The sequence below is a fragment of the Canis lupus genome, chromosome 29 (assembly GCF_011100685.1).
Source record: "Canis lupus familiaris isolate Mischka breed German Shepherd chromosome 29, alternate assembly UU_Cfam_GSD_1.0, whole genome shotgun sequence".
Lineage (NCBI taxonomy): Eukaryota > Metazoa > Chordata > Mammalia > Carnivora > Canidae > Canis > Canis lupus.
This window is the reverse complement of record NC_049250.1, coordinates 39,753,195-39,768,039: the sequence shown is the minus strand read 5'-3', so window position 1 is coordinate 39,768,039 and position 14,845 is coordinate 39,753,195. Positions and strand designations below refer to the sequence as shown.

At 41.8% G+C, this 14,845-nt stretch overlaps 1 protein-coding gene across 6 annotated transcripts in view; it reads left to right on the top strand.

Annotated features, from left to right (window-relative positions):
- RAD54B (RAD54 homolog B) overlaps nt 1-14,845 on the top strand; it is a 99,390-nt gene that overhangs the window by 83,423 nt on the left and 1,122 nt on the right. For 5 of the 6 annotated variants that reach the window (XM_038579773.1, XM_038579774.1, XM_038579777.1 and 2 more), the window contains 3 exons: nt 765-831; nt 1,031-1,231; nt 4,642-5,067. In XM_038579773.1, coding sequence (XP_038435701.1) covers nt 765-831; nt 1,031-1,231; nt 4,642-4,862 — 489 coding nt within the window. In that variant the 3' untranslated portion in view covers nt 4,863-5,067. Of the gene's footprint in view, nt 1-764; nt 832-1,030; nt 1,232-4,641; nt 5,068-14,845 lie in introns of those variants that run through there. The other variant, XM_038579775.1, reaches the window with a different exon arrangement.

Here is a 14,845-nt window from a genome sequence, read left to right as displayed (position 1 = left end):
AGACAATACTTAATTCTGCCAGCATTGATGAGTGACAACACAGATTGAAGTATTGCCGTCCAGAGAGGTTCGCTCAAGTCTTGATGTGTTGAGATTTTGTTGGAGGTCAGCCATATAAGCGTGGAGTAGCAGTGTGAATGACCTAAGCTGCTCAGTCTCCAGCCCCTCCACAGGTCCCAAGGCCCCCACCTAAATCACCTTGTCAGCAAAAACTATCTTCTGTGGCCCAAGGCCTTAGGTAAACTAAGATACTCTTACCAGGCAGGGTATTACTAGGGCTTAGAGTTTCTCTCCCAGGAGCTGGTTGATGGTTAGGACTTTAGAGGGTGTGGGGTTTGAACACCAACTCTCTACACTATCACTGATAAGTTATAAAACCATAGGAACTACCTATAGCCTGAACTGATTAGGTATCCTAGGGATTCCTTAGGATTAAGTCATTAGCTCCTTGGACTGGAAGAAACCCTCCATGCCCATGCTATACTTGGTTCTTTGTGTCCTTACTGTCCTATTTGGTGCAGATAGATCCTCTCAGTGTTGTGTGATACCCCTGCAGCTATTTTACAGTGAATGTTTATCCACCCCTTTCTTTATCCCAGGAAAAAAATAGGAGGTAGAAAATGCTTGGGTATGCCTGGGCTTTGTTTGCCGAAGCTACAAGTAAAATTTAGAATTCCTAATCTTAAATGTATTAACACATATTGCTTATGTGGACAGGGTTATTGGTTCCCACTGTACTCTGAATTCTCCTTTATTTCCTATAGGCAATGTCTAGAGTATGGAGAGATGGTCAGAAAAATCCTGTACATATTTACAGACTTCTAACCACAGGTAATAACCCTTCAGTGTGAAAAAAAAAAAAAAAGTTGTCTCTTTGAATAATCAAAAGATTTTTTTTTTTTGTTAATTTGGGCTTTGATATCAGGAATATTGTTATTTTGTTAACTTGTATGCTAATAAACATGTTTTACCCTGCAAAAATAATGAACTTAAAGATGTGAAGGAAATCGATTCAATGTTTTTTCTTTAGGTACAATAGAAGAAAAGATTTATCAAAGACAGATCAGTAAGCAAGATCTTTCTGGGGCAGTTGTTGACCTCACCAGGACATCTGAACATATCCAGTTTTCAGTAGAAGAGCTAAAAAATTTGTTCACATTACATGAAAGTTCACATTGTGTTACTCATGACCTGCTTGACTGTGAATGTACAGGAGACCAAGATGGTACAGGTTAGTTAAATCTTAATTGTGTTAAAATGGTAAAGTTAATTTGTCTCTCTGTCCCTCTTTAGCTACTGAAAACATTGAATACAGAGTAACTAAAATATTTACCATTCACATTTGTTAGTTTTCTTTTTCCCTCACATCATAGGGCACCTGCCAGATGGATGTTTGAGAAGATATTAGTTAGAACCTTACTAGTTTTCTCAGTTTAGCTTCTTCTGAATTAGTTGTGAACAATTTAACTTGTTTAGGAAAATCTTTCAAAACCGGTATAATGGCTTTGGAATTACAGAAGTGTTTTTAATCCTTATTTCTATTTCATAAAAAACATACACTTGACAGAATAATGCTGCTGTGTGTTTATTTTTTGTACAACCCATTCACAGTGGGGTCATACTTTGCGAGGCGTTAGCATGGACCACCGTACTCCTCAGTACTTGACAAACTCCTAGTGCTGCTCCAGTGAGGCTGAGAACGCCAGTCCTCCAGAGCTGACACTGTTCAGATAGGAACAGGATCGGGGGTAGGACCTGAGGAAGCAGTGACCAGTACTTGGAAGTCACTTGGTCAAGCGTGTTGAAAGGTTTAAGAAGGTAGACCGGACAAGACTGACATGGAGGACTTCACCTATAATATAAGTCAACATTTGATTCTCTCTTGTATGCGTTTTCTATTTTAATAACTACTGCTCTTATTTTATCTTCATTTTTCCTTGTATTTACCCTAAACTTCTTTTTTTTAATTTTTCAACCCGAATGCTTAACTTGATGATTTTTCAGCCTTCTTTTCTGCAATGGGTATTAAAGGCTGTACATTTTCCTCTAAGTTGAATCTCATAACTTTGTATGTGGTTCCTTTTTCTTAAGATTTTATTTATTTATTTAAGATAGAGAGGGGGAAGAGAGAGCACGAGCAGGGGAGGGGCGAGGAGGGGCAGAGAGAGAGAGAGAGAAGCAGGCTCCTTGCTGAGCAGGGAGCCCAATGCTGGGATCATGACATGAGCCTAAGGCAGACGCTTCATTGAGCCACCCAGGCGCCCCAAATGTTTGAATTTTTCTATCTGATAGTAAAAAAATATATTAGTCTAGTTTTAATTTGTTTTCCTCTTATTATGAATGAAGTTGAGCATTTTTTTCTTGTATTTAAGAGCCTTCCTTTATATGAATCATCTGTTCATATCATTTGCCCATTTTTCTATTAATAATGTGATTTGTTAGCTATATCTGTTATTGAAAGAAATATGTTAAAATCTTAAAATATGACAGTGACAGTGGATTTATCAAAGTTACTTGTTAATCAACATTTGCTTTGTATATTTTGTATCTTTGTGAATTTTTTTATTATGGCTTATTTTATTAATAGGTATGATTTCTTTATCCTAATATCTTTTGCTTTCATTTATCTTAAGTTTATATATTATGCTGGCTTTCTTTATGGTATTTGGTGTATCTTCCTTGTTTTAAGTCTGTCTGTGTCCTTATGTTTTAGTTAATTCTGTTGTTAACAGCATAAAGATGGATTTCCTTTTTTCCAGTCTTATGTTTTAACTAGAACAGTTAGTTTTTTATAGTTAATATAATTAATGACGTCTTTTGATTCACTTCTATTGTCTTTTCATGTCTGTTTTTTCCAACAAAGGCCTACTAGTGGTTCACTCTTGATCTTTGATTTTTCAGAGTATTTGCTTTTTCTCTCTCTCTCAAATGCTGTCTTTGGTAGGTGTACAATTCTAGTCAATAGGTCTTTTGTTTTGTAAGTACTTTGGAGATATTATTCTACTGTCTCCAAATTCTTAAAGTAATGTTGTCATCTCTTAAGACCTCAATGGTTTTGCACATTGACAAGATTTAGGTATTAAGGAAAGACAGTTATTTAAAGTGTGATAAAGTTTAAAAAGAAATCTTTATCTTTTAGAAATGCAAAGTGAGATATTTACAGTTGAAATGATATATGCCACATATTTATTTCATTATAATAAGGAAGTAGAGTAAGCGGAGTCTAAGTAAAACAAGATTGGCTATTAGTTGACAGGTATTGAAGGTGGGGTACATGGTAAACTGTAGGTTCTCCATTTCTATCTTGCCACCTTTTATATATATTTGAAATTTTCTATAAGGAAAATGTTTAAAAAAATCTCTTTGAAGAACTTCCATTGCTCTTAAGGATAGAGACTAAAATCTTTACAGTGTTTAGTTAGGGTTGGGTTAAGTGCTGTAACAGGAAACTCAAAAAGCATAGAGGCCTACCTACAATAGAAGTATATTTCTCATGTAGCAGGGCACATAATCGTAACAGAGTGGACAGCCTTGTATGACGTGGTTTGATGGTCTAGGCTTCTCCCACTTTGGGTTATACCATCCCCTTGGGCCTTAGAGTTCCCTGCTGGGATCCCGGCAGCTGCCAGCCAGCAGGTGAGAATGGAGAAAAGGTAGAAAACAATGTGGTGTGGGGGATTTTTCTAGGCCTGACCTAGAAGTGACATAGAGCATATATCTATTCACATTCCATATAGGTCACACTCAGTGGTTGCATCTAACTGTAAGGAAGACTGGGGAATGTGACTAAGTGCCCTGGAGAAAAGAGATACGGATTTAGTGAATAACTACCAGCCTCTGCCATTCATGATTTAATCAGTATTTTGCAATATCCAGGCCTTGAATGCATGCTTCACCCTGCATTACTGAACTTCTTGCATCATTCTTCATCTTCGCTCTCTAGGCTCTAGTTGCATTGGGCTCCTGTCAGTTCCTTGACTGTGCCAGACTTCCTTCACTTTCATAGCCTTTGTGTAGGTCCTTCTTCTGGAATGCTTTAACTCTTTTCCCCACCTGGTTCTTGCCTTCTCATCCTTCAGATCTTAACAAAAACAAGTCAGCTTTCTTGTTATATGTGCTCAGAGTTCTCTGTATCGTAATTCCGTACCCTTACTACTGTTTGTAATACAACTCCACAGTCCCTCATCTTCAATTTTGAAATCTAGAAAGCTTGAAAGACCAAAATTTATTTATTTTTTCTTCATGAATTTGCAACAAACTGATTTAGTGGCAAAAACCTTACCTAAATTGATGTGAATTTATCAGGAGTCATTAATCCATTTCATAAGACTATTCATATGACTTACTGCAGAATATTAATGAATTTGATTATGGAGTGCTGTCCCAGATTGTTCCAATTATATTCTGAATTTAGAAGCGTATCTGACCCCAAAGGTTTTAGACAAGGGGTTGTGGGATTGTAATACATCTGTTTAGATGGTTATTTGCTTAATTTATCTCTCACTAGACCAACAAGGTCCTTGAGTCAGAGACCAAAATGCAATAAATTATATAAACTCATTATGTAATAAAATAAAAAGTACTGTTTATGGTAGGGTATTGGTTAGCCTAAGGATTTTCTCATTGTTTTACTTATTTCAGGTGATTCATTGGAAAAATTCCCTGTCTCTAGAAATTGTCAACTTGGTGCACATCAACAGAAGTCTAACTCTCTGAAACCTCTCTCCATGTCACAGCTGAAGCAATGGAAACATTTTTCTGGAGATCATTTAAATCTTACAGATCCTTTTCTCGAAAGAATAAGAGAAAATGTCTCATTCTTTTTTCAGAATATAACCAACCAAAGTACTGCTATTATATAAGGAAAGATTACATCATGACATTCCCTCGCCCCCCTTTTATAAAAGGTAACATAGTAATTAAATGTAATTTTTGAAAACTAATAGAATTATGTAAATTATATTTTCTTCCAAAATGAATCCTAATTTTGATACACAGTCAAAACTTGTTTACTTTTTTGTATGTATTCTTCAGTATTGAAACATTAAAGACATACTTCTATCATCATACAGTTGTTTACTAGTATTCCATAATGAATGCACTTTTATTAAATACCCATTAAGGAATTTTCATAAGGAATATAAAAAGGTAAATACCTAGTCCCTGTGTTTGGGAGATCTAATCTGAGTAGGAATATTAGACATAGATGTGTGAGATCAGTTTCAACTGCAGCTCAAGGGAGAAAGACTAGGACTGCAGAGGCTAAAGATGCTGCGTCTGATAGTTGCTGCAGGGCGGTTTGAGGGAGAATGGTCAGCGGGTTGGGGCAGGAGATGAAGGACGATGGGACACTTCAGAACACTGGTTCCTAACCTGAGACCTCAGACTCCTGGGGTACTGACAAGCGGTCTATAAAGCTCTGTCGACCAAACATTGTTTGCCCTTCGAATAAGGAAAGTTTCGGTTACCATCATGTCAAGGGTTGTCTGTAGTAATTTTTGACATTAAAAAGAATCTTTTAATTTACAAAACAAACTTTAGAAGGCTGAAGTCTACAAAGTGAAGGGAGTTAGTCTCCAACTGGAGCTTCTGTAATCAGCTTCTGCTTCCATTTGGGAAAATTTCTTTTAGACTGACTATTGCCTTGAGGTCTTAAATAAAGACTGACTTATAAATCAGCAAATCTGAGGTTTTCAGATTTCTAGTGCCGTACCTGCGCAGTTGTACATCTAGGATCCATGACCAGGTAGTCTGGGACCAAATTTGTCATTGAGGAAGTACTCAACTACTAGTAAGCAAAAATGGTGTTTCTTGGCCCTTTGTATAGGCCTCACCTATGAGGCAATATCTATGATATTATGGAATTTTTTTTTAAGATTTTATTTATTCATGAGAGACAGACAGAGACAGAGAGAGAGAGAGAGAGGGGCAGAGACACAGAGGAGAAGCAGGCTCCCTGCAGGGAGCCCGATGTGGGATTTGATCCCGGGTCTCCAGGATCATGCCCTGGGCCAAAGGCAAGCACCAAACCACTGAGCCACCCAGGGAATCTCCTGATACTATGAAATTATTCTCAGGTGTAAAGATCCTTTAAAGAAATACAATGATAGGGACTAATAACTTTATTGTTTTTCTTAAATTGTGTTGGATGCTAGAGCATGCTGTCCGGATTTCCACATTATTCATTTCCCTAGCCATCTGCTACCACTCCTAGCCAAATCCCTGCCTAAGTATAGCCCTTAGCTGAAAAGAGCTCCCTCACCCAGGGTTACGCTCGCTCCCCAGAGCAGCTATCATCCAGTGCTTTGTTGATGCAGGATGGAAAGGCCCAGCTTCACAGCTCTTCAGCTGAGGCCTTTGTTGCAGCTTCATTGCAGTTCAGCTGCTCTCTCTGTTCACTTGTGCTTCCCTCACTCCCTTATAGACGTTGCTCTGAAGAGCACTTCCCACAGCTTCCCTGCAAGAAGATGTGCCTCTGCATGTTTTCCAGGGAAGCTGACTTAAGACACTATCCATGGAGTATCACTGAAAAAAAAAGCATTCTAATAATTGTAATTGATGGCATTCAATTGTAAATACTTGCGGGCAGAGTAATCATTTACCTAGATGAGCTGATAACATGAAAGTTTAAGAAAGTAGTATAAGTTTTGCTTTATACTGCATTTAGAAAATAAGACGTGGCAGAAAGAATTAGCACTTGTACATTTATGGTGTTGTGCAGTCATCCCCGCTATCCATTGCCAGAAGGGAGTTCTCGTCTTAATGTTTTCCTTTCCTCTTCCTTCCAATCACTGTCAACCCAAAGCCATTGGCCCCCCTCCCCCAGCACTCAGGGCCTCCATCCCAATGACTTCTTAATTGATAAAATGTAATGAATATTTTCGTCTTTATATTGTTTTTTTTTTTCACATTAGATACTGGCAAACACTTCTTGAAACGCTTGCCTTCCTTAATTTTGATTTAATGGATTGTATTCATTTGTCATTCCACAGATATTTTATATTTTTAAAAGATTTTATTTATTTATTTGCTAGGGAGAGAGCAGGAGAGCACAAACCAGAAGAGCGGCAGAGAGAGAGGGAGAAGCAGGCTCTCCACTAAGCAGGGAGCCTGACACGGGGCTTGATCCCAGGACCCTGGAATCATGACCTGAACAGACGGCAGACACTTAACTGATTGAGCCACCCTGGCACCCAGCCCCGCCCCACCGCGTCCCCCCCCCCCATATTTATTGAGTAGCTAGCACATCTCAGGCTTTGTCCTAGGGGTTGTACATATAATAATAAGTAAAACAGGCAGTCTCTGCGCTAGTGCTTTCATCCTAGCACACAGAGAACAATACACATGTAATATAGCACACGATGAAAAGTGCTGTGAAGAAAAATAAGTAGAATAAGGGAGAGATATTAAACAAAGTGGGTCTGTGGATTGCTATTTAAATGGGGTCAATTTATGCAGATACCTGAAAAAAGTGAGGGATCGAGAACCATGACATTCACTTGGAAAAATGTTCCAGACAGAAGGAACCTCAACTGCAAAGGCCTTGAGATGAAAGAAGCATATGGCAGTTTGAGAAGCAGTGAGAGGCTCTTGTGGAGAGATTTAGAAGCCTAGGAAGAAACGAGATCAAAGGTGATGCTGGTGGGGCAATTCCAATGTCAGAGGGCACCGAAGATGGCCTTGAGAGCTTTAGCTTTTATTCTAAGGGAGATGGAAAACCACTGGGATTTAAGCTGATGAAAGACATGGTCTGAATTGCTTGTGGTAGAACATGGGGTGGGAGCAAGGAGATGACTTAGAAGATCATTGTGGATAATCAAGAGGTGATGGTGATTTAGACCAGGTGGTAGCAGTGAAGTGTGAAGGGACAGTTGGGTTTTTGGTATTTTTGAAGGCAGAGCCTTCAGGATTTCTGAATGGATGGAATCTAAGGTATAAGAAAAAAGAAAAATTAAGAACGACTCCCAAGATTCTTGGCCTGAGCCAAAGGAGGAACTGAGATGGGAAGACTGAGAAAAGAGGTTTTAGGGGGAAGATCTGAGGTTCTGTTTTGATTATGTCAAGTTTGATAGGCCAGCGGAGATGTCACGTAAGCAGTTTCATGAATGAATTGAGTTCAGAAGCATTGGTCAGAGCTAGGGACAAATGTATGGTTTTGTCAGTAGATAGATGGTATTTAGTAAAGTTGTGAGACCGGATTATGTTACTTAGGTAGTAAATGTAGGCAGAGAAGAAATAAAGCAACTAAATATTGTAGGAATAAATATAATTTTGGCTGGAAAAATTGATTTAAATGCTTTATTAGGTGCTTATTGCTGTGTTCCAAATGCGAAGAGCTTTGCATCCATTACAACCTATGACATAGGATTAGTATGATCTCGGATGAACTGAGTTTTCTCGTCTGTTCAGTGCTTTGTCCAAGGGTAGTTGTGAGACTTCAGTGAAATAATGTACGGTGAGTGAGGTAGAGAAATGTTATCTTTTTTTTTAAAGATTTTATTAATGTGTGACAGAGAGGGGGAGACAGCATGAGTGTGAGAGCATGAGTGGGGGAAGGACAGAGGGAGAAGCAGGGAGCCATATGTGGGGCTCGATCCCAGGACCCTGGGGTCATGACCTGAGCCGAAGGCAGCCGCTTAATCGACGGACCCACCCATGCACCGCAAGAAATACCTTGGCTGCTTATTTCGAAATTCCTTCTAGTTTTTATTTGGAAAAACACCTTATTAAAAGTTGGGTGGGGGATCCCTGGGTGGCGCAACGGTTTGGCGCCTGCCTTTGGCCCAGGGCGCGATCCTGGAGACCCGGGATCGAATCCCACGTCAGGCTCCCGGTGCATGGAGCCTGCTTCTCCCTCTGCTTGTGTCTCTGCCTCTCTCTCTCTCTCTCTCTATCTCTCTCTCTGTGTGACTATCATAAATAAATTAAAAAAAAAATAAAATAAAATAAAAAATAAAAGTTGGGTGGGAGAGAGTGAGCCTTGGGTATTGGTTGCTGTCAAAGTGCAAGGCAGGGATTTTGACAGGCCAGAGGTTGTGGGGGGCTCAAACTCATTTAATTTAGGTGTTCAAGGGTACCCCGATAACATCTGGGTTGCGGATGTAAAGCACCTTTTCTGTGGCAGATGCTTAATTCAGAAGAATCGCCTTCTTTCCCCCTTCTCTGTGCCCCCGCCCGTAGCCCTGGGATCGAGTCCTAACCTATGGTCTGTAACTGTTTACCTGGCTCCTTTTCCACCAGGGCTGAATTCTTTGAAGACAGGGATTTTTTTTTTCCCTCATTGTAGGATCACATTACCTTGTATGGTCTCTGGCACAAAACAGCTACTTTTAAATAGGAGAATGAATGAATGAATGAATGAATGAATGAATGAATGAATGAATGAGCTATTTCACTTCCTTTTCTTCCTTAGCTGCCGTGATCAGGTTCCTTGCTCTCAGATCTCTGTTTCAAGGTATTTATTAAAGCTGAGCATGGAGCTGTGCTGGACTCTGAAGAAAGCAGAGCCAGCAGGTTTTTCTTGCCTTCTGGCAGCTACAGACTTCTGCTTAGGCTCCCATGATTTAAAAAAAAATTTTTTTTTTCAAAATTTTATTCATTTATTTATTGGCCTCCACGATTTCTAACTGCTGTATGGGCTGACAGGCTGCCAGTGCCAGGGGTATGGTGTGAGTCACATTTTAAAATAATTTCTGATCGCACAATACACCTTTGACACATCTTCCCGCGAGCATGTTCTTGCTCCAAATGACAATAGGCACACGTTTTAATCACACCCTCATGAGGACCGAATCACCAACCATGGATGAAAACACGCCCAGCTCTGATCAGGATTCAGCCTCCCGACGGCCTGTTTGTACCTTTAAACAGGGTGCGCGGTAACCCGGCGAGTCAGAAAGCCGCTGTCGCTGTCGCTGTCCGAGTGGTGCAGACCTGCCAACGACACACGACACAGGCCTGGGCAGCGCTGGCGGGATCACGTTCTGCGACTTGTAGCAACTCGTGCGTGCAGTCAGCAGATGGCACTGTTTCTCTGAGTTGGTCCCGAATTAAGCTATCGGGTCTAGAGGGCTTGTAGACGCGGCTATTTTTGTTGTTGAAGGAAGGACTCAACAAAGGGATGTGATTTTCTGCTTACCTTGTACGACACAGGTTTTTTATTTTTTATTTTATTTTATTTTTTTGGTGTAGACTTGTTTCCTGTAGCATTCCTCTGTCGCTGGCTTGTTGCTCCAAACCATGACAAACTTCCATCCTTGAGGTCCTTTGTTGTCCACAAATCAATACCAATTCAGAATATAGGTTTCGTGGTAAAACAAAACAAAACCAAAAAACCGTGAAAGAAGAATCCTTATTGACGTAGACAGAGTGGTTTGCTGGAGTTGGTCACACTTCAGCCCACTTTCCCGTCCATCTCATTGGCTGGAGCTAGTCGCATGCCAGGGTGGAGCTACTCCTGACACAGGTACCCGTCAAATCAATCCCTCCTTCTCCCGGGGGCTGTGGTGAATGAGGGCACAAGGGGAGGCCGGGGGTTACGTCAGTTGGGCTCTCTTCACTGGAGCACGTGCCCCGAGTCCTGGGCAGTCTGCACGGTCTTAGCGAACATCGAGAGATGAAGAGCCATCCACTAGGTAACCGGGGCGGGTGGGAAACGTGGTATCTCACAAACTGGAAAAGTGGCTTAGAAGGACTGTGTAGAAAAAAAAGAAAAATCTGACGTACCTATAAGCGAAGATTTTTTTTAAGGCATCGTTGAATTTGTTTTCAAGTTTTGGACAGAGCGTGATTATTTATGTGATTGCGACGTAATCTGTCCTAACGAGAGCTGCAGTGATAGCACTGGGAGCCCGTGGCTCTACAGCACTTGGAGATGTTAACACGGTAATGAATGTTTTCTGCTGTTAGCAGGAACCACACGATGGGGTGTCGCATTAACCTCTACCTTCTGAATCCTGTTCATATTTTAAAATTCAATCACTGGCCGAGCAGACGCTGCCGGCTTTATTATATGAAGCCAGTTGCTGTCATCTCTCTCGCTTCGCTCATTGAGACCCTCTACCATATGGGGAAACCCTTAAGGAGAAGCTCGTGTTTTCTTCATAAAGCCTCATTAAACGTGGTCAGGAGGGAGGTGTGGGCTTCCTTCCCTCCAGGCCTGGCTTTGGAGATCAGTCTAACTCGGGCTAGCGAACAAGGTAGCACTAAGGCTGCTGTGGTGCCACGTTTTTCTTTCTGGCCCTCATGCTCTCTTCCACTCGGAGGCAAAGGTGGCAGGTGGCAGGTGGAGCCAGCTCTCGGGGACACCAGGGCCTGCAGGCGGTGAGGAGGGCCCGGGCCCCGGCGTCCCAGCTGCACTGAGGGACTTGGCTCGTGCCACGGAGCAGCCCCCGAGTGCTCAGTCTCGTAATTGATGAGCAGCCCATGGAGATGAGCTAAGGGAAAGGAAGGCGGAGCAGCCAGATGGAGGAAAGCGAGGGGAGGTGGTGGGTGGGGCGGGTGTGATGCCAAAGCTCCTGTTCAGATTCCAGCCTTTGGGCTGGTTTATGCGGGCAGGTTGCGGGCCCCCTGAGCCTCTGACTCGATCCTGTGGTGTCTGTGGAAGTCCCTGTGACGACACCCAGGGTGATGGCGGCCTGGTAGGTAGTCCCGGGGCATCCGTTTTTAATCATTTGGTAATTTAGCTCTTATCACCACGGGAAAGCAAGTACTAGCATCTCCCTCTAAACCTTTCCTAACAGTGGCCCATAGTCGGCCGGGCCCTGGCCCCGCTACCTCGATGACCTCATCTCCCCTCAGCAGCTGCGCTCCGTTCCGTGGCCCGCCTCGCTGCTCCTTGAATGCTAAGCGGGCTTCTGTCCCGGTGCCCGCCGTCTGGCCTGTAGCTTGGCAGCACCTGGCGGGGAACTTGAAGGAAGGGGTGGCCCAGGGCGCCTGACGTTTTCTACGGAGACAAGGAGAAATGTGAGACAGGAAAAAGCCCTGTGATGAATTCCCAGACTCTGCAGTGAAGGCGGGACACTGGAAAAACGGCTCTTGTGGTCAGTTACACAGATTGTCCTATTATTACTGGAGACAAGACTCACAGGTGTAGTTATAGTCTTAAAGGGCAATTAAGAGAGCACCGTACGGGGCAGCCCGGGGGGCGCAGCGGTTTAGCGCCGCCTGCAGCCCAGGGCATGATCCTGGAGACCCGGGATCGAGTCCCACGTCGGGCTCCTTGCATGGAGCCTGCTTCTCCCTCTGCCTGTGTCTCTGGTCTCTGCCTCTCTCTCTCTCTCTCTCTCTGTCTCTCATGAATAAATAAAATCTTAAAAAAAAAAAAAGCACTATATGATTGAGAAGGTTGACTAGATGCCAAAGAGCATCACTATCCATCCTCCCCCGTACACGAGGACCCCCTACTAACTGTGGAGAAGAGAGCCTTAAAAAGCATACTGAGCAGTCAGGATGCTGAGATGGGATTGAGATCAACAGCCAGAATTTTCTACCACTTGCTGAGGATCCATAGCCCTTTATAAAACTCTCTGGTGTAGTGAAGTTAGTTTGAGAAGCAAACCCTGTAGATCCCCTCCTTAGTCCTAGACCTCACCTCCGGCATGTAGTTTCCATGCACTAAGCTAATCTCTAAAGTGTGAAAAAGCCTGTGGAGATCCATGGTTAGAAAGTATTTGCCTTGGTGGCTCATTCAGTTAAGCATTGGACTCTTGGTTTTGGCTCAGGTCATAATGTCCTGGGTCGTGAGATCGAGGCCTGCGATGGGCTCTGGGCTCAGCAGGGAGTCTGCTTGAGAGTCTCACCCTCTCCCTCTGCCCCTCCCCTCACTTGCTTACTTTCTCTCTCTCTTTCTAAAATAACTGTAAAATATTTTTTCAAAAAGATTCCTATACTTGCAAATATGGGAATAATTTAACATTTGATGAGACATTGAATCCAGAATGATTGCTGTTCAGATACCAAGGGGGGGGGATATAATGAGAATCCATTTATAGGAGAAGGTTTTAAAGGTACCTATGTGAGACTCCTCACTGAGGCGCAGACCCTGCACTGGGTCTCTCCGTAGCAGGGTCAACCTTCTTTGGCGTTTCTGGTCTTCCCCAGCTCCTGACTCCACAAATCTTTAGCAGCAAGGCTAGATGGGAATTCATACCGCCCCATCTTATGCTGCACAGAAGCTCCTCCGTGAGACACCCGAGGATCAGTCCCAGTGTTAAGCAAGGAGACTCTGTGGCCCTGGTTACTGTCGTGGCCTAGACTAGAGACCAGTTCCATTCATTGCACTAGGGAACAACCCTCCTGGTTACACGCCACCGTGGATATGTTTGATGGTGTCATCTGAGAGAGACGAATAGTGGACAGCTGCTTTATCTCTTGGAAACGCCACAAAGGAAGGAAATTTCAGAGCTTGGAGAGAAAGCACATGTAATTGCTTCTTACGAGAACTATTACCATGGAAACAGCACTTCTGTCGTCCGTCTGGAAGAAAGCTGTTGTCAGGTGTTAGAGGGACGTCCGGCGGACCTAATGGCTGCCCTAATTCTGGGCTTAGGAAGGATTTCACTTTTTAAAAATGATGCTCGCTGTACATTTGTTCCTATCCCAAGGGGACCAGAGCCTTGATAGTAATTGGGCAAATATAAAGTCAGTATTACTGTAGTGTGACTGTCAGAGCTCTGGCTTGGGAATCGGCAATCTGGAGATTCCCAATGATTTGGCTTCTGATGGTATGAAGTCACTTAGTTTTTGTGCCTTCTGGTAATGATAATAACAAATTATTGATTGATTGCTTACTATGAGCCAGACATTTTGCTAAATGCTCTATATGCAGTATTTCATTGATTCATCTTAACAATGCTAAGATAAATATATTCTCCCCCATTTTATGGGGGGTGAGGGCATAGGCCTACAAAAGTTAGATACTTCCCAAAAGTGCAGTGCTGATTAGTGGTAGAAGCCGGATTTCATCCCAAGTGACTGTGGCCTTAGAACTCACTTGTATGTTCCAGCCCTCGATGTGTGAGCTAAAGGAGAATTTAAGGAGTATCTTGTAGTAGTGATCAATGTGAGGGACTGTGGGCCCCTCTACCTTTCATGCCAGGATCACTTATTCTCAGACTAAAGATATATTTACCAGAAAAATTGATCTCAAAAAGCAAGAATTTGTGTTTTTTTTTTTTGTAGAAATATGCACGTAGAAATTGAAGACAAGGGAAAAGACAAGGCCTATTTCTTTTTCTTTTTTTTTTTTTTTTTCATCTCAAAATTAGGTTTACTCAAACCCTTGTCTAGTAGACAAAAAGGTGTGCTGACTTTTAGGTCTATACCTATTTATTAGATTATTTTCAGTATCTACTATACTATATAAGATGCACAGCTTCATAAGAATACCACAAGGAAGATGGAACAGCAAGCAAAAAATACACTTTTAAGAATCAAAGTAATATTAGAACCAGACTGAGATATGAAATAGATGTTAGTACTATCAGATGCAAAAGTATACAGATAGTTTTCACTGATTAATTTTATTCATATTTATGTACAAAATAATATCAATATTACTCAAATTATTTCTTAAAATAGAGGAAGAAACATTTCCCCACCTCCATTATGTGAAGCTAGTATTACAATAATATCGCACCAAATAAAGTAATCATAAAAAATAAACGATGGAAATATATCCTTCATGAAATGGACAGTCTTTAACAAAATATTAGAAAACTGAATACAGCAAATACATATGCACAAATATAACAAAGAAATGTAATTCATTATGTCAAGTTTGGATTTATCTAAGCAATGACAAGGCCTATTTCTAAAAGAAAAAATAAAGGTTATGTATCACAGA